General features: G+C 37.4%; 1 protein-coding gene across 1 annotated transcript in view; it reads right to left on the reverse strand.

Annotated features, from left to right (window-relative positions):
* Epha6 (EPH receptor A6) overlaps positions 1 to 21016 on the reverse strand; it is an 893674-nt gene extending 872658 nt beyond the window's left edge. The window contains exon 1 of the mRNA XM_032900334.1: positions 20123 to 21016. Within this exon, the coding sequence (XP_032756225.1) occupies positions 20123 to 20507 (385 nt within the window). The 5' untranslated portion in view covers positions 20508 to 21016. The remainder of the gene's footprint in view (positions 1 to 20122) is intronic.
* Positions 21017 to 24200: the final 3184 nt, after the last annotated feature.

Genomic DNA, 24200 nt, shown 5'->3' on the forward strand with positions numbered 1-24200 from the left:
CCAAATCCTGCTTCATCCAGACCCTTCTACATGTAAGCTAGCCCTTTTCTCTCTATGCATTTCTTGAAATTGCCTTTTCTACCTTTTAATGTCACACTTTCATTTTAGGCAGTCTCACATATTCCATACAGTTTACTGACTGTGCATTCAAAGCTGACTTTAGAGTTTTTGAAGGACCTCTCAGGTGGACGTTGATGTTGAGCTTCTCTTGACTTGGTAAGTGTGTATCACAACACCCAGTTTCACTTTCTGTTGTGGTTTGCCCTGGAGTTATCTGTATTTTGATGCTAATTCTACTACCCCAAGGACAGCTGCCAAGTAACTTCTCCAGAACCTTCTCCCCATTGAATTTGTAAAATACAGGTGAGGGGCAAGTACAGGATAGAAGGAGGCCTGTCATTGGAGGAGAAGGAAGGATGGGCGGGAAAGAAGTTTGAAGGACTAGGAGGAGACTGGAACAGAAAAAAGAGACAGGAGGGAGAGGGCAAGAAGCCATGGCAGGTGATGTTAAGATTCTGCTCTGTGTGTTTACAGATTTAAGTGTAATGGAGTGTGGGGCAGCTGGTCTGTGCTGCCGAGGAATTGGAATGTGCACTTCTGGCAAGATACCCAGCAGACATCCTGGGGCACTGCGGTGCTGAACCTAGCAAGGTAAAAGACAACTATACTTTTTTTATTTTCTATATTTTTACAACAACAGCTTTCCTCCTTTTTTGAAAAATGCTTCAAGTTTGACACTTCTTCATTATAAACCATGTTTTTCAGATACAATCTTCTCTGAAGTCTAGTCTCTATATAATCTAATCTGCAATTTATAGTAAATTTAAGAAAGAAAAAAAACTGTGCATGTGATTACTAGTGAGCAATTGACATACTGAATTTCAATTATTAGATTATTTCTTTCCTCTCTGTGTTTGTGAAACATTCCTTTCCGCTAAAGGAGTCTTTTCATTTGTTAGGCTACAACTTATTACTCAGAGTATATCTATATCTTCTGTGAGAGAGCAGTTATGAATAGTCCCCTCTACTTCCTGACCAATATATCAATTATTTTCATTTTTCATTCACCTCCTTTTGTACAAATTATATAACTACACAATATCTTCTTAAATATTTTTTGTCCTATCAGATGGTGTGGTGGTTGGATTTAGAATGATTTTCTTAGGTTCATTTATTTGCATGCTCAATCCCCAGCTGATGAACTGTTTAGAAGGTATGTCCTTGTTGGAGGAAGTGTGTCCTTGGAGAATGTGTGTCCTTGTTGGAGGAAATGTGTCCTTGTTAAAGGAAATGTGTCCTTGTTAAAGGAATGTGCTTGTTTGAACTGTGACCTTGCTGGAGGAAATGTGTCCTTGTTGGAGGAAGTAGGTTCTTGTTGGAAGAAGTGTGTTCTGGTTGAAGGATGTATGACCTTGTTGGAGGAAACGTGACCTTTCTGGAAGATGTAAGGCCTTATTGAAAGAAGTATGTCCCTGAGGGTTAGGTTTAAACTTTCAAAAGCACATACCAGGCCTGCTCAATCAACAATCAATCAATCAGGCAGTCAGTCAGTCAGTCAGTCAGTCCATCAATCAATCTCTCAATCCCCCTCCCCTTCCTCATTCCCTACCTCTCTGTTTCCTGCAGATCAGGATGTAAAGCTCTCCACTTCTGCTCTAGCACCATGTCCATCTGCTTCCCAATGTGATAATTATTTACTAGCCCTCCAAAACTCTAAGCAAGTCCCCAATTAAATACTTTCCCTTAAAACTTGCCTTGTTCATGGTGTTTCTTCACAGCAATACAACTGTAACTAAGACAGACGGTCTTCTTTAATTCTCTCAAATTTTCAGTGCCTCACTCCCTTCATTTACAAAAGTGAGATGTGATAATGTCTGCCTAAGACTATACATTCAAATGCTTTCATAGATTATGGTTACAGTTCAATAACGTTGCTACCACCTCAGGTAAAGTTAATTTGTGTGTATAATCCATGTACAATTGACTTCCCTGTCTCTTTCCATTTTACCTCATTGACTTTCATAACCAAGACAGTACATTACCTTGGTAGCACAGAGCGAGGCACCTTGTCAATAGGTGTGGTGGAGCTAGCCTGAGCACACGTCATAGCAACTCCTCCTCTGTACTGCCTACCCTCCAGTCTCCAGTTCTTTTTCCTCCCTTTTTGACTGAATGGCTCCCTGTTTAATGCTAACATGAATCACAGTTTCTGGAATTCAATTAATGTTTGTTCAGTAAATGCCGAATGAATGATTAAATGTCTTGATCGACAGTGTGTGAAGATGTTCCAGCACAGCTCTGAAACCAAATGAGCTAATACAATTGTGCTGTACTTGGCAATGTTCAAAACATTTTGACAAACAATATTCCATCGCTACTACAGCCCTATGAAATAGAGCCTCCAAGGACTGTCAGTATCTTACCAAGGTGCAAACTGTGGCTTGAAGACTTAGAATATTTGCTCAAGGCCACAGAGAAAAAAAAATGTTAGCCAGTTAACTTAATTAATCCTCCTGGTGCCTTCCTACGAACCACATATATCACTCCTTTAAGCTTTTACACGTTTCCCTCATGATTTCAGTGAATTAGCCCATCCTAGTTGAATATTAATGTCCTAAACTATTTGTTCCAAGGCATTATTCACATATCACTACCATCACTTGAAGAGTAACTTTGAAAAATGAAGGAATGAGGGAAGACATACATGACTATCCTATATATGGATAAAGTCTGAGAGAAGAAAGCAACACAAGAGGAAGAAAAGGGTACCAAGACCAGTGGAAAGAGTCAAGCACACATCTGCTCCCACCACTGGGAGTCTCTCAAAGCCACCAAGGTAATAGCCATGGTATATATTTAGAAGAACTGGTACAGACCTCTCCATCATTATGAAAAATGAATGTTCTAAATAGTATCTCAGCCATACTAATCCAATTATTTGGAATCTGCCTCATAAACCTGTCATTAGAAAACATTTTATAGTAAGTCATATATATATATATATATATAATGTATGTGTATGTATTTTATAGATATATATGTGTATATCCTTAATCAAGATGGATTATGCAGATGCAGTACTTAACAGTTTTAATCTATCCAACAGTTGTTATAAATATGACCAACAGAGAAAAATATATGTGCCAAATGGCCTTTCCACTGGAAAATATAATATTACCCACAGGTAAGATGGCATTAAAAGGACAATATTGCTTAAAATTGTAACTACTAACTTTGGTTTTTGAAAAACCTCAAATTTATATAATTCAGGAAAACTAATTTTGTAAAGAGGGTTTTGAAAATAATTTGTCTCTTCTAATATAGATCACTAATATAAGTGCCTGAGTTTTAAAATTGGTTTTTAAATACTGACAGAATTTACAATAAGACATTAAAATACTCAATAATTTAATTTCTTTGCATTTTGTAAATTCTAGCAGTTGTGTGAAATTTTCTTTCTCATCTAGTTCTTTCTGGTTATTAATTTGCTTGATTAACTTCCACATAAATTATTGTTGATGAAAACTGCATTAGCAAAATAAGTACGGATTTTTTTTATCTTACTTAAATTTGATCTTAAAACATGATAAAGTGGTAGAATAAAATCAATATGGATAGTCAGAAATAATTTGGTTTTTTATTTCCTTTCCTAGTTGTTCAAACCCTCCATCGAGTACACGTAAAGAGAGGCTGCTGAGTGGAAAAGATGCTGTTGGGTTTCAGTGACTCCGTTCTGTAAGTACAGAGAAAGGCATTACCAGTACATGTTCCAGTGTACATTATGATTGATTTTCCCTGTATAGCAGACTTACACAGGATATATTTCAAAATTCTGAGATATATATATATATATATATATATATATATATCGCACACACACATATATATATACATACACACACACACACACACACACACACACACATATATTAGAAAAGCACAGTCTTAAAGTTATGGCTCTTTTCACAACACTGGCTGTAATCTAATAAGGAAAGAACATAACACTGTAGGTAAAGTAACCTAAGTTATACTGGTCCCTTCCCTCTCCCACCTCTCTCTTCCTCTCAGCCCCACATCTGCACAGGCACCAAAACCAAGAGAGGAAGCCACAGAGGACCTGGGACAACCATGTAAACTACTTTCAAATTGTAGACGTAAATCATTAACTTCAATTAAAGGACAAAATTTGATTCAAAACTGCTCCCACTTCCTGTATGCCACTCGGGGTGCTCTATAAAGATTTAAGTCCTCGAATTAGAGTGTTGTAATAACAAAGCGACAAGGATTTCAGATTATTCCTAGCCACATGAATTTGGAAGACACTTCATCTACTGCATAGATTCCGTGTGTTTTCATGTGTGTGTGCTTATACACATCTATGCATGTAGAAGTCAGGACCTGTGCTGTATCTCCTTCTCAATCACTCTTCCACCTTATCTGTGTAGTCTCTCAGCTGAACCTGGAGCCTGATGATTGTGCTGGAACTGTCTTGCCAGTGTTCTCCTAGAATTCTCTTGTCTCAGTACTCAGGGTATGGACACGTCTCCACACCTAACTTTTACACTGGTGATCCAAACTCATGGCCTCATATTTGTGCTTCCAGCACCAACTGGTTTGTACCCTCGACTCCTATCCATACTGTTTTGAGAAGTAGATCTCTTAAATTATCGAATGTAAAATTCTTAAAATTATCAATAGTTGAGCAGAATAGCAACCAAGGACTATATTCCCCTCTACAAATATAAGAACACACCATAATTGTACCCCTTTTTTCTATAATATGTGAAGGTTTATACCCTTTGCCACATATAAAACAAATCTTCCATAATCCCTAACAGCTAAAAAAAAATATATGGATACCATAACTTTTAATAGAAATTGCTAAATATTCTTGTGAAATAACATTGTCAACGCAGCAAGAAAGGTGTGGTGCTTGGTCAGCAGGCCACGTGTGCCCTCTTATACAGCACTCTAAATTTAAGCTAGGATCATTCCCAACACCTAGATATAAAAGGGGAGTATAATCAATGAGCAGAGCTTGCTAATGAGAGTGTACGGAAATCTGTTTTCCGACCCAATTTCGTTGACCTCTGTAAATTTCCTTGGAGGTTGTTGTCACATTAGGTAGATGCATGCTCCATTCTGTAGGGAAATTAGGGACATTGGACCAGATAAAACCAAAATTCCTGATCCAGCAGCAGGCTTGAGTTCCCAAGCAGGACAAAGTCTAGTCCTTATGATGCCCCAGTATAGGAGGAGGCTGGAGTGGCAGAAAGGGACAGGATGGGTTGGTGGGGAAATCACCCACATAGAGGCTAAAGGAAGTGGGTGATCAATTGAGATGTAAATGACTGGAATGATTAATAAAAAAAGAAAAAAGGAAATAAAAAATAAAAAATGAAAAATGTCACTAAGCTGTAGTTGTGATGTCCTTAGGTATCTTTGTGGGGGTGGGGGTGTCAGAGTGTAACATAATGCTGCTATTCTCATGATCATTGTGGTGGGGACAGGAGATAAAAGTACAGGAGCCCTCATCCCTCAAATCCCTGTCTTGAATATGGCAACCTAACCATCCTCTTAATACTGTCTCCTTGGCTAGTCTCCATCAGACTCACTCTGTTACAAGCCTTCTTACATTTTCTCTTGTCTACTTCAATAATCTTTTTAACAACAACACAGATTTCCCCAATTACTCTAAAAAAAAAACGTGGGGTTGGGATTTAGCTCAGTGGTAGGCGCCTAGGCCCTGGGTTCGGTCCCAGCTCAAAAAAAAAAAAAAAAAAAAAAAAAAAAAAAAAAAAAGAAAAACGTGGCCACTTTTCATTGATGTAGAAAGCATCATTCAAAAATTATTTCAGACAAATGAAGTCACCTCTGAGAAGATCCTCCCATCTCAGATTATATAATTTGATTCCAAATTTGTCATTTCATAAATATGACTCCAACCTAAAATGCTTATTTACAGGCAAATAAATCTTCTCCTGTCTTTTTCTTGCCATTTAAAAAAAAACCCTAAATTCATAAAAGTGGGAAGTAATAAATTCAACTGTATGGATATTTTTCAACATTCTGCTTAATTGGTTTCTAGAATGTAACATGAAAAGAAATGCTTGCCGTCGGGGCACACGCTGAGGCATAATACATTAACCCAAAGCTGTAATATATGAAGAAAATGAACTAAATGATAGGAAAAAGATTGCTACACATTAAACACCAGAAAAAAAAACGCATCACACATCAGAAAAATGCACTGCAGTGTAGTTCAGTGGCATAATTATGCAAAAGAGACGCTTTAGGTCCAATCTCCTGCAAGGGAGACAAAAGCCTTGGAAACTTAACTGAGAACAAGACCAATACAGATCACTCTGTGGAACTGTAATGTGCCCCAGCATACAGATTCTCAAGTAATGATGTCTAGCAAATGACGCTTACTTTTCTATGGAAAGTTATCTCAAATTCCTACTTAAATTCTCAAAACTTCTTTCAGCCATGTTGGTGCATTTCCTCACAAGGACAGCTTGCTCAGAGCTGGACAGCATTAGGAGTAAAACTGGACACAGAAATCCCAGTTGGCAGGTCTGGGTGAGGAATTGTGAGGTTTGTTATGGTTTGGGTCACCTTTTTATCTTTTTAATATGCAGAATATTGGCTTGAGAGCAGTATGTTATTACACCAGAGAGGCATATAAGCATGCTTTTGTTTCATCCATAATCTATAATATGGATTCTGTAATAAGCATTTCAACTGGGCATAAGCCTACCTTTCTTCTTCTTTCCTACAAATATTAATCAAGCAGGTAGCCATTCTTCTTCCTGGGCTGTTAGATAAGTGGATTTGAGTCGATTCAGATTTAAACTGATAAGATGTAACCCCTCCTAAGAATAAGTTTTACTGGCTGTCACTGACCTCTCACAAAGAACTGACATTCACACATAAGCTACTGGTATTTGGTGACTGGCAAATGGACATTTCACTTCTATTACCTATACGACAATGTGAGCATAGGTCTTCAGAAGCGTATCTCAATAGGAATAAAAGTGTCTAATAGGAGAATCATTCAGTTTCTATTCAGAAGCCATCACTGCTGCTAATCAGAGAATAATACAAAAATGAAACCATCAACAACCAACTGAAGGGATTGCTGAGATGAATGTTAAACATACACCAAGTGTAAATGTAAATAAGAAATACCCAATTTAATAAAGATGGAGAAAGAAAAAGAATTGGGAACCTAAAATCTGAACTTTCGTAATCATTTCAATTTCAGAACAGAGATTTAAAAAATGGCCAAATTGTATAAACTACACCTTCCTTTTGCTTTGGCCTAGAACACATTCATATTTTCAAGAGACAGTTGATGACTAATGTTGCAAACGGCATGAAAAAACAAAAGAGTTGGACAACAGGCCAATCAATGTCAAATATAGTGAGGTGGAAATTGACTGTTTGTCCTCAGTTTTTCAGGCTCAATGTTTCCTGGATTCTTCAGCTACATCAAAAAAAAAAAAAAAAAAAAAAAAAAAAGAACTTTTAACTGAGGCTAGGGTGCATCTGAAAGATGAGACCCTTGTCGGGGGAAGGGCTGTTTCTATAATGGTATGTGCATAAGAGTATACAGTAAGTGTTTAAATTTAAAGTGTCAATACTCTGAAAACTTCAACTCAGCAAAGTCTGGTTACATGAGCAAACATAGAAGCATGCATATTCATCTGCCTTAATAAGATACATGTTGTTTTACAATTAATTATTTATATCTATCATGTATATGAAAAAAGTCTATAATAAATTTTATTATTTAGAAAAATATTTTTATGAAAAAATAAAGATAGTATAATACTGGAAATGTTAGAAAATAAGGAATATTATTATAATTTAAAAGCTAGATTAGGAGTTTTCCGTGCTTTTTGACATTCTAAATGTACAAATCTAAATGTCAGAAGCTAATCATGGGTAATCTGCAATTGATTTCTTCTGTTCAAAAATACCAAGTTCTGGCAGCAATTTTTACTTCTACGTGCTTCTAAAGGCATATTTTTTCAAATACAAAATACAGAATCTATCAAATGGTAAGTTAACTTCCAAAAAAATATATTTAGACTATACCTGCAAATCCAACCTTCTAAAGCACTGCTAAAAACTGAAATCTTAACAAAGTTAGGAAGGAAGAAGTAACCATGAAGTAGGAAAAGAAGACATGAAGATTGGTGACAGGAGTTTGAAGAAACGTTTGTTTGTTTGTTCGTTTGTTTTGAGACAGGATCATCTCTGTAACCAGGTCTGGCAGTACTGTGCCTCTGCTCCCCAAAACAGCAGGCTTGCGCATTTAAACAAACGTCCCTGAAGGTTCTCTCTCTCTCTCTCTCTCTCTCTCTCTCTCTCTCTCTCTCTCTCTCTCTCTGTGTGTGTGTGTCTCTCTGTGTGTGTGTATACATGGGTGTATGCATGTGTATGTGCATATACATGTGTGTATGTGGACATATCACATATCTGTGTTGATATTGAGATAACTTCCTTTATTGTTCTTCATAGTTTTTTTCTCCACTCCCTTAGTTTTCCTTTCTCCTTCTATTCTTCCTACCAACCCTTATTTTTCTCAACAGATCCCATGGAACCTGGAGCTCTCCGACAAGTGAGACTCATGGTCTTCTCATCCCTGGTTCCTAGCACTGGAGTTACAGATGCATGAGAAACAGAAACAGACAATACACGGATTCTGGAGACCTTAAATATAAAGTGCTCATACTTGTTCAGAAAGGACTTTTCAATGCAGGCCTCCCCCAGCACTAAAGAAACATTTTACTCATATATGATATCATGGAAAACCATTCAGATATTACTACTTTTGTATTCATGTAAAGATAAGCCATCAACAGCCAGCTATACAGATAATTTGTGAAAAATTTTTAAAAAATGTGTTTTGTATTCTATAGTCAGTCTTAGAATTAAATATAAAAGCCATGAAATCGGATCTAAAAGTTTAAGGAAAAGTCAAATCTTACCGTAGAGTAATCAGCTGCACACTCGGGCTAAGCCATAGAACTACATGGTAATGACTCTACTTTATCTGTACGGTGAGGTTCAGTCTTCAAATGCAGACGAGATACTTCAAAATTACTTAAAAACTGTGATCCCCATGAAAGTTCCAGCCTCATTATCTTATTACAGATACTGAAGGTGACATGTTCTGATCAGTGAGTCACAGCCACGTCCTGTGCTTGACAAAAGCATTTTATTTGTTTATTTATATCCCTTCTTACGGCCTTTGCTCCATCTATAGGGCACTGATGCCATGAACATCTCTTTGATTTGATGGCAATGGGCTCAGAGTGAGGGCAGATTTTATTCACATAGTCCCCAGCTCATGCCCAATATATGGTCATCCCCAGCGTATTAATCGTCTCCTTATTTTCATTGCTTTTCTATATTATCTTATGGATCTTTGAGAAGAGCACATTTTATTTTTCTAAAGAGTTCAGAGCTTCATCACCATTAAATACACAGGCTTAGTGTTATAAGTTGATGCTTAAATAAGTTTACTGGGTAAATATTTAGATTAATCTGATTTTCTGTATGTGAATGCTGTAACTCTTATGTGTATGCATCCCTAGTCCCTGCAAAGGACAGGTGAGGATGCTGGTTCTCATGAAACTAGAAATAGAGGGGATTTTTTTAACCAATAGAGTGTTGAGAACAGAACTCCAGTCTCCTGCAAGAGTAGAAAGTTCCCTTAACCACTGAGTCTTCTCTCTAGCCAGGATTCGTTGAATCTTAACCTCTCTGAAGTGGGGGACTTTCATAGTTCTTAGACTCAACATCGTGGAGAGGCATAGCATCAATAGTGTATTTTAAATTTGAATGCGTGCTTATTTTTGAAAGTAACAGAAATGTTGCAGGATATACTTGTGCTTCTCAAGATGTAAGAAATATATAGTTCGTATCTAAGTAACAAACATGGAGCAGATTGCATATTTATAGCTTGCTATTCATGTCAATAAATAATTACTTTAGAAGTTCACAATAGAAATATATAAAAAGTTACTATATGTCTTGGTAGCAGTTTACAGAAACTATGCCTTAGCTTTAATAAGCCTACTGAAAACTTTAAAACATTAGCTCAAATTCTTTCCATTCAATCATTGAGCTAATAAGATCGTTGAAAATTTCCAGAAAAAGTTGTGTCCATCAATAGATTTCTGGCCATAAACTAGTGAATACTACGAATGTTCTTACAATTGTACTTTTTTTACTAAACAAACTAGCAAAATGTTATTTTAATAACCCTAATGGACCACATTTTGTCGAATCTATAAAATGAAATTATTATAGAGCAATAGAGGAAGACAAGAAGTCCCTCTCCCCTCACTGCCTGCAGTTCTAGCACAGTCATAAAAATCACAATAAAACTGGAGCATTCTAAGTTTTACTGATTTTTAAATCATGGTAGGTAATTTGCCATACTGGTGGTATGACACGCCAAATGTTTGTGTTTGTTAAGTAAAAATTAAGGTCTCTTTACAACTATCCCTTGATTAAGCAGAGCATATAGAGTAGTCAACATAATAGTGAACCTTCTTTAGTTTGTTGGAGCTCTGAAGTGTTCACGGCCAGCAGGGGCTTTATTTTACAGGAGAACAAGCAGACCGCTGCACACAGCCATGTTTTCATGAAGAATGTGCTACAATCAGGTTTGATTCTGTGCAATCAGATCTCACAATTTGCTCAGCTTTAAGTCCTCACACACGGCGATGAATAATTATTCTAACTTGTCTTTCACGAGGTAAACACTATCTAAGTACACTTTAATTTCAAAGAAATGGACCATAGAAGGGGTGTGCCATAATGAGTTTTAACTAAGGTTATTTTTCGTTAAGAGACAGTTATATTTCAGAAACGAAGAGCCATAGATCATAGTATTTTGTTCCACGTGTCATATCAAGAAGAAGCCAAAAAGCTTATTTTCGGAGCCCCCTACCCCAGGTCATACATCACTATAACTCCAGTATTGAGAGGCTGATTTTGTAGAAATGCCGCGAGTCTAAGGTGAGTCTGAGCTACAAAGTTCTAGGTCATCCTGTGCTACAAAGAGAGCGATATCCTAAACAAATAAATCAAACTAAAAACACAGTGCCATGTTCAGCATTGTTCACATCTCTACTTTGTTTGATATGTTTGCTGAAGGGTCTTTTGTTTGCCTCTTTATTATATCTATAAATAAATTTCAGTTACACAGATGTCAATCCTTAGACAATTGTTATACTTAAAGTCTCTAATTGTAGATCTAATTTACATAGTTGTTAGTCATTCTCAAGTGTTGCAGAAACATGGAAGGAAAAACCTCGGTCTCATCAAATATAATTCAACATGACTTAACCTGGAAGTATACATTTAATTTATTCTTGCATACATTTTATTTATTATAGCTATTATTTGGAACATTCTTAATTTTCTAGATTACAATGAACTTTATTTTTATTTATTTATTTTTTTGGTTCTTTTTTTTTTTTTTTTTGAGCTGGGGACCGAATCCAGGGACTTTCTCTTCCTATGCAAGCTCTCTACCACTGAGCTAAATCCCCAACCCCTACAATGAACTTTATTAACTGCTTAAAACTGCAAAAAAAATCACCAACATGTACAATTTTATAAATACGAATAGAAAGTGATCTTATTCTAGATCTAATTCTAGATGTATACTCTAATTACTCTAGCACAGTATTTATCTATTTGTTCCTGTGTCACAAAAATCAAGTTTGATAGTATAACTTAGTCACTCTGGAGAACACATAGTTGACATATTGCTATTAGCAGATGGATGTATTAAGTTAATTATGCATATTTAAATGAAGTACTTTTATCACATTCATGAGAAAATACAAGAGAATAACAGATTAAGTCTTTTCACATCCCTAAGACTGATTTTTATGTCCATTTTATCTCATATTTCCAAGGATAATAAAATGTGACATTAACAACTGAAATATTTTAATGAAATATAAGGAAGAACAATTATCTTCAAGTGTGTTCACCAAGTGCAGGTCAGCCTATAGTGCAGCAGCTGACGATCTCAGCAATGTACTCAGAAAGTAGCAGACTATCTTTTTCATGTTTCAATGCAGCACTTGGGTTGAAAGCATGCGTTTTCATCCTAATGTTTTCTCCAAGGCTAAAATATTTACAACAATACAACATACCCAAAACCAAACAATGACAAAATGTCTAATGCCATTTGAAAGTGGAAATTTATATTTTCAAGATGAGTTATGGTTTTAAATAAATATTCTTTTATTTTGAATACACTAAAGTAAGTCAATTTAAGATCCCTTCCACAAAATTTCATGCCAATGTCAGTCTATAGAAAGTTATAAATTGGTAATATATTTATTTTTTATTTGCACAAACACTGTAAGTTTTTAAATTAATTTTGTGTACTTTGGTAAAATTAAATAATTATATCTATAAAATTAATAATAGAAAACCTTAAGAAGAAATTTAGAAACATAGCTTACAAAGTACAGGTAGCATCTGATTATTTTCTCTTTATCACAGGATCTCCTTTCCTATACAAGGTATTATACAAACACCGTCAAATCTTTTTAAATTAAATAGGAACAAGCTAAGGAAATATCACACCTTTTGTAATAGGATTTCAAGAAACTACATTTGGTGATGGTCATTCTGGTATCATCATTCTGGTATCATAGACTCCCTGATACTTTAAATGAGTTTATTGAATGATTTTCTCACTTAACTTTAACATAAATTACACAAGAATAAACGATTCAGTTTTCAAAAATGGTATATAATGTTGAGGTTTTTTTATTATGAGGTTTGAACATAATCCAGTGTCTGTATATATGTGTATATATGTCATATAATATATAATATTACAAACATGGTTTTAAACTACTTTCTAGATTAGAGATTCTAATATTGAGAAAACTATTTTTTCTACCACATTCGGGGCCAGGCATTTTACATATTAGATGAGACATCTACTGTCTAGCATGTAGTAAGGCCTTTTAAAAATATACTGAAGAATAATAAACATGATAAATTTTGGACTACATATATATTTCAAAACTAAAATCATGTATTCTATAAGAAGCTATATTGTTTACTGAACATTTTATAAAGATTTACTCCATGGGAATACATTTTAAAATATTCACAAATGTTTACACGAAAAATGCTCATGGTATGAATTTAAAGATAGAGATCAATTTATTGGAAGCATTTAAGTTAGATATTCTTATTACACTCTGCTCTTTTTGGGTGGTTCTTAAATTTAATGGGGGATTTTACTATCGTGTGTTTTTAATGACTTATTTTTCAAAAATGTCTTTGTGTTATGAAAACTTACAATACAAGGTAGGTAAAAGCTCAGCGAAATTTTAAATTTTTAAAATGTATTGAATGGTCTTCTACTGCCCTCATTCCCACGACATTGCCCATCTTTAAATTCCATTTTCCAGATCTTAAAAGTTTTCTTAGTGTGTATTGTGCTTCATCTACATACCATGCCAAGAGGGGACTGGGAAATATCTAAAAAATAACTTATCTCTTTTATGAATAGAATTAGTTGGAATTTTAATGTAAATAAACAGTTTCATTAAAACACACAGGTGCAGTTTGAGATATTTACAAACAACTCCATTGACGACTTTCAGTCCCTGATACTTGGACTTTGTAACACTATGATGCCCTGTGCAGACCATACATACCTACCTGAATCATCTCTTCAACAAAAATTAAATAAATAAAAATCTATAGGCAGAAAGCTATAGTGAGAGAAAACACCCAGCACGTTGCATTTGATGATGCAGCATGAATCGACATCGCGTTCTAGGGTACTAAGATTAGATAATACTTTTAAATGAGTGGCACAGAAAGCTTACAAAAGAGCCTCATCGCCCACTCTATTAACGTACACATATTTATATCATGATGTATTTTTATAATTATTCTTTTTTAAAGGGTTATTTCTTTTAATCTTCCATATCAGTTTCACTGAATGAAATCAGGACAGGAACGCAAACAGGGCGGGAAGCTGGAGGCAGGAGATGCTGCAAGGCCATGGAGGAGCGCTGCTTAGTCTCGTGATTGTTCTTTTGTGTTAGTCAGTTTGAACTGAAAATAAATGGGAAATGAGTGAACTATTTTGGTTTTGTTTGATTCCTCTTAACCCATCGATTATGAATAATCACAAAGCAATCCCACTAAATGGGAGATAATACAACATATAATTCAGATTTCGAAAACTACAATGGGGATGCTGAATATGCATATTTATTTCTCTGTTGGAATAATCTTTTCCCATTAACTAATTCTTCAAATTCTATATGCTGTCCATCTCCATTTCCGCTGTTCTGGGCCAGGCTGTCACAGCGATTCCCTCGAAAGTCCAGATCTCTACTTGGGCTCTTGCAAGCCTCCAGCTATCTCTTTGCTCTTGCGATAGACCATAGATCCAACATGGTCTATTTTACCTGAGATGATATTAGAGCGTGGCTTCTCCCTCTGTCTCACTTTTTTCATCCATTAAGTCTGTTTACTGTTTTTCAAGCTATACTTTCGCAATTCCTTTCTTGGCTCAGTAAATTCCAGTTACACTGGACTCAGTTTTTCATATATGTAGAATATACGTCTTTATGCCCACAACACAAATATACAGCAGAGGATTGCCTGGTCTGCCCTCCATGAGAAAAGACGCACCTAACCCTAAGAGACTTGAGGCCCCAGGGAGTGGGGAGTCATAGCACTGGGTGGGTGGGAGTGGGGCATCCTCTTAGAGATGGGGGGAGGAGAAATACAGTGAGGAACAATCAGAGGGCAGACGTTGGCCGCTGGGCGGGGGGGGGGGTTGATGACTGGACTATAAAAGGAATAAAAGTAATAAAAAAACATATAAAAGAAACCCAAAATAAAACAAAACAAATCATTTCCCTCTAGTATTAATTTACTCCTTACCCCGAACGAGTTGTTTCTCTTCCCTGAGAATGAGGCTTAAATGTCACCTGAACACAGGCCCTTTCAAAACTCTCATTTAATGGACCACAGTGGTCCCATGACTCTTTATTCTGTTGCTTTCTCCAATTTGTTCTGAGTTATTTTTTTATTAATCTTTTTATTAGTTTACATTTCTTTTTTTGGTTAGAAACATTTTTAATTTTTTTATTAATCATTCCATTCATTTACATCTCAAATTGTATCATACTTCCTAGGTACCCTTCCAGAAATTCCCCATCCCACATCTACCCTCTAAGGCCAAGAAGGGGAGATAGATCTTATAGAGATCACCTCCAGTAGAAAGGCACAAAGTTGAGGGAAGTTTTTAACCCAGAAATGTTCTTGTCCAAAGGAAGAACAGGGACAAAAAATGGAGCAGAGACTGAAGGAAGGGCCACCCGGGAAATTCCTGATGTGGGGATCCATCCTGTTTTGAGCTTTTTAATTATTATTTTCCTAGGTTGTATGGAGGGAAAAGAATATACCTACCCATCTCTAATGTTTCTTCACCATTTAACAGTTACTTTTTAGGTGTTGTTTTATTTTTTTTTTATTTTATATTTGGTAATTTATTCTTTTATTAGAAACTGGGAATTTTTGTTAATTTATTATTTTTATTATGTGTACATGTATGAATGTATACATGTATGTACGTGCAGGTGGCCCAGGTGGACAGACGCATAAGCACTATGAATATGAAATTACAAATGACTCTCATCCTTCAGCATACACTCTCCGTTCCTGACCCATCTCGTCTATTACTAAACTTTACATTCTAAAAGCCATGCTCAAGATATAGCAGTGAAAACAGTGATACTTTTTTTTTGCATCATTATTTTTAAAAATAATGATATATTTATATATACTAAGTTTATTTGATTTTTATAGACATGTAATCAATTTTATATTATTTAAAAACCCGAATCCCATTATTTTCATTATTTAACCATTCGTATTGACGCCTACAATGTCTAGATTGCCAAGAAGAGATGGAGACTTCTATGAATGTTGTGATGTTGAATTTTAAGTAGAATCTTTTACTATTTGCAACAAATGGATACATATAGTGAAAATATTTGTGTGGGACCAGGAGAGGGAGGGCCGTTGAGGCTGGTGAGGAGAGAGAACAAATTTGTAGAGAGCTACAGGATTTGTTGTGTGGTCTTTTGGACTCAAAAATCTTATACGTTATCTTATTGAGCATATTTAAAATATTATTTAACCCATTAGAAAATTAGCATAAAATAGACAATACACTATACCAGTTTGTAATACCTTTTATTTATGTTTCTTCCAGTTTAGAGGACATAACTTTAATGAGGTAGTCACTGTTTTTGTGCAGTCCTAAGTTTTCCGATATAGTTTATTTTTAACCCAGAGCAAACAATCTACAGAACCAGATGATCACTCTGGAATCAGTAAAAGAATACTTTATCTTTCCATATCAGATGTTATCAATAACAACAACAGATTGGACCTCCTATTTATAACAAAGTCAATTTCTACGTTGTATGTATATAGTTATATATTACAAGAGGACTTGTGGCAATCATCACAGACTTCTGTGTACTCATCCATAGTTCATCTGTGAAAATGATTTTTACCTATCTTGAAGGATACTTCATATTGTCTGTAAATTATCTAATCATCCTAATTCAGCTAACTTTTATAATAACTAATTTCTGCTGTTTTTAACAATTCATGAATGATGCTTACTGCAGAACAACTAATGTTAGACCATTGCTTTTCATACAGATATTTTCTGCTTTAACATGTTTACTTATCTTTACACACAACTTCCAATTTTTACCATCACTTATAAATTAACAAAATCAAGTAGTGCCATGGCTACCTTATACTTGAGTTTGTCCAGGATTGTCTTGCTAGTCATACCACACATTAGGGATAATAAAATACATTCACTGTTTCACCTAGCCAAACAAGCCAACTTAATGAATTATTTTCTGTGCAATTGATTATTTTTATAAACATGAGCACCTCAAGAGATGCATCAAGTCATTCAGGAGAGCAATCTTTGAATAAATAGACCCCTGATGGCCAGTAACCACTATAATTGATATACTTGCTTAACTTACACATGAAGCAAGCTTGGTTTTATATTCACTATTAAGTAGATGCAAGGTTATATATATTCAGAGATTAAAATGTAAGTTTTAAAATAAAAATTGCTGATACCACGAAGATGCTGTGATTTAAAAAAAAACAAGAGAAAATAGTGGCATGTGAGCGACAGTCTAATTCAAATCATTTTTCTGCTTAATCACATGAAGTGACGTGGGAAGGACCATTACTTTCATATTGTTTCAAAGAGTGATGGGTAATAGAAAGAAAGATGCAATCTGATTTATTTTGTCTTTACAGAACAGAGCTCTACAGTCAGTTTCAAGGCAGGAAGCCATCTCTACAGTGAGGTTTCCCTTAGGTTGATCTGAAGTGGGAGGTGGTTCACTTCTTGTCAGCACCATTGTTTGACCCTGGCTTAGGATTTAAGATGGGGTAGGAGGTCAGAGGGTGAATCCAATGTATTCAGCCATGAAGGATTTTATATATAATCATTTGGTAAAAATAGACACACAGCAATGACATTTCATTTTGTGAATGTCCTTAATCAGGAAGGAAGGTTATAGAAAAATGAAAAGTTGCTCTATATAAAATAGCAGGCTTCAAACATAAAAGATTGATATAATTATGAGCAACGTGAAAAGTATTTGCTAAAAACTAAGTATTAATCACATATCTGACATTTATATTTATATCTATTATAATTAAATGCAAATTTTACTTGTATCATTTTGTGCTGTTCATATAATTCTGTAACATTCTACATTGCAGATAATATTCAATTTAGTTAATGTTCAATTTGCTGTCTGTATGAAATTATAAGTTCAGAAACTTACTCTAAAATACTCCGAAGAGTAGTATATAGAAGGCTGATAATTTATTATTGATTTGTATGATTATTTTAATATTTGAATATCCTCTTAAGTTTGCCAGGCAAAGTCTCTAATCATCACAATATTACTAATAACGCTTATTACTGATAAAAATGTGATCATATTTTGAAATTTTGCATTGGAGAACAAACTCAATTTTATCCAACTTTATTTTTGAGTACTAGTAAGTTTATACTTGTATTTTTAATATGTTACTACAAACTCAAATTAAAAGTTTTATTTGGTAATCTCTAACAGCCTGGGATTTAAATGATAGGATACCTGGGAAATACTCCCAACCATTAAGTCAAGCTAAGTGAAACAAACAATAAGTTTCAGATATTTCTTATTTACTTTAGGTTAAAAATTATTAAAATTCATTAAGACAAAGAAGAAAATAAAAAATAAATCTAAGAGGTTAAAAAACTCCATGACTAGTCTCTTGCATTTGATATATAATATATATATATATACTATATATTATATATTATAATGTGACATGCTTCAGTAGAATAGCGCTTTGTTTCAGGGGATGTTTTATTTGTTCGAATCAAGCCAGGGCCTAGAATTGGTGCTGACTTACATAATTATTTAGAGGCATTAACTATTCAGAAAAATCCAGACTGGGATCACTTCAAACTTTGTAGTAAACTTGAATCTCAAACCACATACATTTTTTTATTTTGATAGATGATAGGTTCAGTATTAAAAACATCTGTTGTCATTCCTAAAATTGTTTTCCTTCCAAACAAAAGGGCAAGTAAATAATTTTATATTATTTTAAAAAGTCTTTGTATTTTCATAGTAGTAAACTAAACTACTTCCCGGTAATTATTACCAAAAGTCCAAATGAGGTAATCAGTCTGAAGATATATTGCTGTGGAAGATTATGGAAATATAGCCGTCACTTATATGATGTGTCCAACTCACAGGGATAATATGTGCTTCCCAAAGAAATAAATATTTGTGATTGCATTTTGTGAGATAAAAGTAATAAGTAAAATATACCAATAGTGTTGTTTATAAACAGGAATGTCTGAATGCTGTTTCTGAAAGATTATTTCCTTTCCTGATAAAATAATACGGCCATACGCAAGTATAACAAAAGTAAGCCTTCGTCGTTTGGCTTGCCTTCCTCAACCTCCTACCTATTCAGCACAAAGCACACCATGATCTGCCCTCTATTTGTACTTTCAGAAAATGTTCTCTAGACCATTGCACACATATCCTACATATTAAATGGAAAATGTAATTGATCAAAACTGTATTATATTTGAAGTCTGCGTAGAGAGTCCTTGCTAACAGGTGACATACTGATGATCCTACTGTATCTGTGAAAGCATCCAGTCAGGTACCTGCTGGAAAACTTTTATGGCTGTTTGATACCTAGTGTAAAATCAATTAGAACATGCAGGTGATTTTTTTTTATATACCTTTAAACATTGATAGCAGGGATCCAAAGGGATACATCTCGTGGAAGGATGAGTGAGTGGAAGAACAGAAAATACCCAAATACTTTCCATGCTTCTCATGTTTTCTCACACAGTAGTTACCCTCCCGTTACCACTACCCACTGATAAAGTCCTCTGAAAATTGCTCAGCAACTAGACTCGATGAGCCGGATAGTCATAAATTGGAATTTCAGATTTAACACTTTGTCTGCCCAGTTCTTGCAAGATAATTTGAGGAAGTGAATGGTAGAGTTCAGAAACTAAGATAGGATAAGGTCGACCCATCCTTACGGGAGGAAAACAGACTGATGATTGGTTACAGGTGTATAGGCTAAAGAGGGAGCCATGACCTTTCCTTTAAGCTGCTGTGGAGGAGAATCCACACGTTGCCTTTTAGTGAAAGATCTCCAAGAAGCAGTTAGGTCTGTGCCATGAAGCTAGACCCCCGGTGGAGAGTGTGCAAGTAGGAGCAACCAGGCAGCTGCCAGGAAGGACCCCAAGTGCTGAGGATGTTATGAGCTTCAGAAAGAATTCGAGACAGAAGCGATCAAAGCCCCCGAGGGACGCTGGTCCCGGGTGGTCTAACCAAGGCTCTCTAGAACTCAGGTGCCAAGTCCAGAGGAGCTGACCCAGGGACGAAGTTCCCTGCATAGTGGACAAGTGTACTCAAGGCACCCTCCTCCTCCTCCGACCCTTCCGTTTGTCCCTTACCTTGGTTGGAGACGTGACTGCAGTCGCCGGTCCAAGCTGTCAGCAGGGGCAAGAAGAAACCAAATTGCAAAAGAAATTCCCGGACTTCGCAGCCCCCCATGGCTCTGGCTGGTTCTCTTCTCCTCCTTAAAAAGAAGTGGCCGCAGCGGCGCAGCCAGGTGTCCCTAGTAGGGTGGGGGTCCTGAACCAAGCTCTCTTCTTCTTCCTCCTCCTCTTCCTCCTCCACCCGGTCCGCAGGTGAAGTCCCGGGGCGCCCCCCGCGCGAGGCCCCGTGAGCAGGGCACGAGGGTCCAGGCTGCCCAGGTGCAGGAGCGGCTGCTTGAGGGGACGATGCTGCCTGCGCCGCCGGAGAGCTCCTGGCGGCTGGAGGCCAGGGGAATTGCATCCACCACCGTGTCCCGCTCGAGCTAGGACTATTCACTTGGGCCCAGGAGAGCGCGCGCGCAAGAGCGAGCTCAGGCTGTAGTTTGGGGGAGGGGATGGTGGACGGGGGAGGGTGCCTCTAGGAGGTTACTGGGGGGGTGGGTAGGGACATCCGGGCGGGTAGTGAAGGTGCAGTTCTGGGGACCCAAGTGCCTCTTTGGACCCAAGTGGGCACTTTCAGAGCCCAGATCAGAGGAGGCACAGCAGATTGCAAAGGGTAGCCTGGGCATCCAGAACTTTCCTGTGTCTGGTGTCTGAGAAACCCGAGAACGAGGCTCAGCGGGATCTCAAGTGGTCCAAAGGAGGGGCGGACTGAACACTCAGCCTCTTGACTGTGTGGCCTGGGCTGAGTGTCGCTTCGTGACCACCGACTCGGCGGCATCTGCGCCGCCCCCCGGCCGTAGCAGCGGTTTATTGGATATCACTGAAGCTACCTTAGTCCCCCCCAAACACTTGCGCCCTCCCCTCCCCCATGTAACGATGTGCTGTCAGCTCCGGACACCTTCAAGACATTTCTGCTACCAGAAAGGGTGAGGGTCGCAGGTCAGGGCTCCTGGCCCCGGGCACAGCTTGGCGAAGGTAGTGGTCAGCCCTGACGTGTCTGAGTGCCAGCCTCCCAAACTTGGCCACCGAGATTTGCGGCCACCTCTCCTGTCCTGAATCCTTGGAAAGCATAGGGAGAGAAGAGGTTATTGCGAGGAGTCACTGCGGGCTGGAAGTCTACTGGTGCCCGGAGCCTCCGCTCCCCCAGATCTTTGCATCCACAGAAGGTGGCGACTTCGCCCTGGAGGTCATTAACATCATCACAGCAGCTTTGGTGCCCGGCTTCCAAGGGCCTGGATAGTCCGCTGTTCCGCCGCGGCGTCGGGCTAGAAGCTGGGAGCAGCCCAAGGTCTGAGCGATGCGTGGCTAAGTCGAAGGCAGCGCGCGGCGGCCGGTGCGCTCTCCTTGCTAGAGATGCCCCCTTCTCAGCACCCTCTCTTTCCCAGGTCGGGGCGCTCCTAAGCCGGTTCACTGGCTACTTACTTGGTGGGACCCCGCCCTGGACCGAGGCACAGGACTAGCTGATGGGAAGGGATGTTGCCACCTGCAGTCTCCAAGCTGTAGCCCTGCTGCTGGCCGAAAGGGGTGCGTGGAGGGCAGGGCCCTAGAGCGCTGCTGAGCTCGGTGGAGCCCCGCGATCTCCCGTCTGGCAGCAGCTGTGGCTCGGGTGCAGCCAATTCGGCGCTAGAGGGGGTTAGTAGACAACAAAAATTCCTCCACTGCTAGCAGGTGGAAGAGCAAAGAGGAGGCTAAACCTGCAGAAAAAGCAGAAGGATGTTTTCAGGTTAAACTTAGAATGTTTGTTAGTCGCTCATCAGTGGCGTTGGGTTTTCTGCAATGCATTCGTTAACGTCGTTGTCGTTTTCTTTATTGAAGAGGAACAAATTATCAAGCTTGAGTAAGGTTTTCTTAATTTTTTAAATGTCTTCAAAGGCGCTAGGAAGGGGATATTGGATTTTTTTTTTTTTCCTGATGACACTGGAGAAAAGTGAAGCTAATTTGTACAGATTGGAAGGATATTTTTCAGATGGGTTCAGGTCGGAAATAGTTGTGTCAGGAACTTAAGGTTGGGTCAAAGTTTAAGCAGGGGTGTTAGAAAATGAAAGGTTTCCTTGGATTCCCATGCTGCCCAGTGGCGTTGGTGGCTCGCATCCTAGTTAAAGGATTTCAGTCCATGCCTTATAGTCAATCAGAAGGGAATGAGAGAGGAGCAAGGGAAGCCCAGAATCCAAAAGAGTAATGCAACATGCAAGTGGGACCCAGAGTGTAATGACGCTTTCTGGTTGGTGGCCACTTTCATGCTAATTATGAGTTCATACCCATCTTGTTTTCAAAGATGCCCATGCCAATTTAAATGTATGCAAATCACACCTACAAAGATGGAGTTTCTATATCCGTGTTTACAGTCGGGTAATCTGATTTCACTACTCATTTTTCCAGTGTTACTGATATTAACTAACGACATAGGTACTTGTAAATTCAATTTGCTTTACTAACTCAGGTGTAAAATAAAAATCTTCACGAGTACATCACTCGGCATTCTGTCTAACTAATGTTTTCAGAGTGCTTAATGGCTATGCTGGTGGATGGATTCTAAATAATAATTCTTTTGTACATTCGTGTAGTGGAAAAATTAACATAATATCAGTATGGTATTTGTAAACGAACATCTAAGGAGTAACCGGGAAGTAGGATATCATGTGAGATGTAAACGAATGGAATGATTAATAAAAAAAGAACAGTAAACGAACATCTAAATCCAAGTTTTCATGTAATTTCCATCTTGAATTTGAGCGTAGTTAATTATAAACAGTGAAAACATAAGAAGCTTTACTTCAAATCATATTAGACGGGAGTGATTCAAATGAAAAGGAAATAAAGGAACGGACAAAGAAATCAAAGCTGTGGGTCATTTCCCAAGACTTCCGCTCGATTTCCCAGCATAATGCCATGAATGTAGAAAGCAGAAGCCCCAAAGTAACTCTAACCCTTGATTAAATTGAGGCTTCTCTTCTCCTATACCAATGGTTTATCTCCTCTGCCTTATTTCCTTAAATAAGCCATGATAGAGCTTCACACAATACGTATTACCAATTGGTCATAACTGTTGTCTTAATGTTGACTTTTTAAGAAAAAAAAAAAACAAGATTAAGCACCTGTCTTATGTTTAGAAATACTTTGGTCCTGTCTCTTACATTTGATCAATGAAATCTTAAGGGCATTCCTCTAATAGAAGAATAAATTAAGTCATGATTTGGATTGTGGTTATTAATTCCAACTTTATACTAATAAAACAATTTGGTCATTTATGTCCACACAAAGTATACAAACCTGTATACATTCAAAAAGGTTTTGTTGTTGTTGGTGGTGTTGTTCATATGCCTACTTTTCCTCTCTCAGGGAAGAGTTAAGGAGTAAACTAGTTTGTATGAGGAAAAATTACTGGCTGAATAAACCTGCCTTGGAATACTCAGCCATAAACTGTTCAGAATGTCTCTATAAAACCCCTCCCCTTAGAGTTCAATGAGCCCCATGGAAGAAGAGGCCAAGTATGAGAGCCATAGGGAAAGTTCTCACTTTGCATTATAAAAAAGGACAGCCAGATATCAACTATTACAGACATATTTCAAACTGTTTAAACCATTTTCTTAAAGAGACTTCTTTCGTTGCCAGAGATCTTGAATAGCCTCCTGGTCAGTCATCCGGAAACAATACTCCACATAATTAATGAACTTGGCTTCCACTTTGGAAGAGAAGCACCTCAATTGCCAAGAATGAGTTGTCTAAATGCCTGTTTAGTTTTCAAGGATGGAACTCCACCCTTTACTAGTTTTCAAGTATCTATAGGACATGGTAATACTGGTAGTCAGATGTGGAAATGGTAGGGAAGTCAAAAATAAACATGTGAAATAAACTCATTATTTTAATAAGGTAAAAAGAAAAGAAAAGAAGGGAAAAGAAAAGAAAGGAAAAGAAAAGATCCAAAGGGAAGGAGAACACCAAGATAAGGAGCTTTCTGTCAACATAAGCAAAGCTCATGTGGACTCACAGAGACTAAGGCATCATGAGGGCCTCTGTGAATAGATCGTGGATTCCAGTTCAGTGCTTTGAT

Source organism: Rattus rattus, chromosome 4, assembly GCF_011064425.1.
Source record: "Rattus rattus isolate New Zealand chromosome 4, Rrattus_CSIRO_v1, whole genome shotgun sequence".
NCBI classification, from domain to species: Eukaryota; Metazoa; Chordata; class Mammalia; order Rodentia; family Muridae; genus Rattus; species Rattus rattus.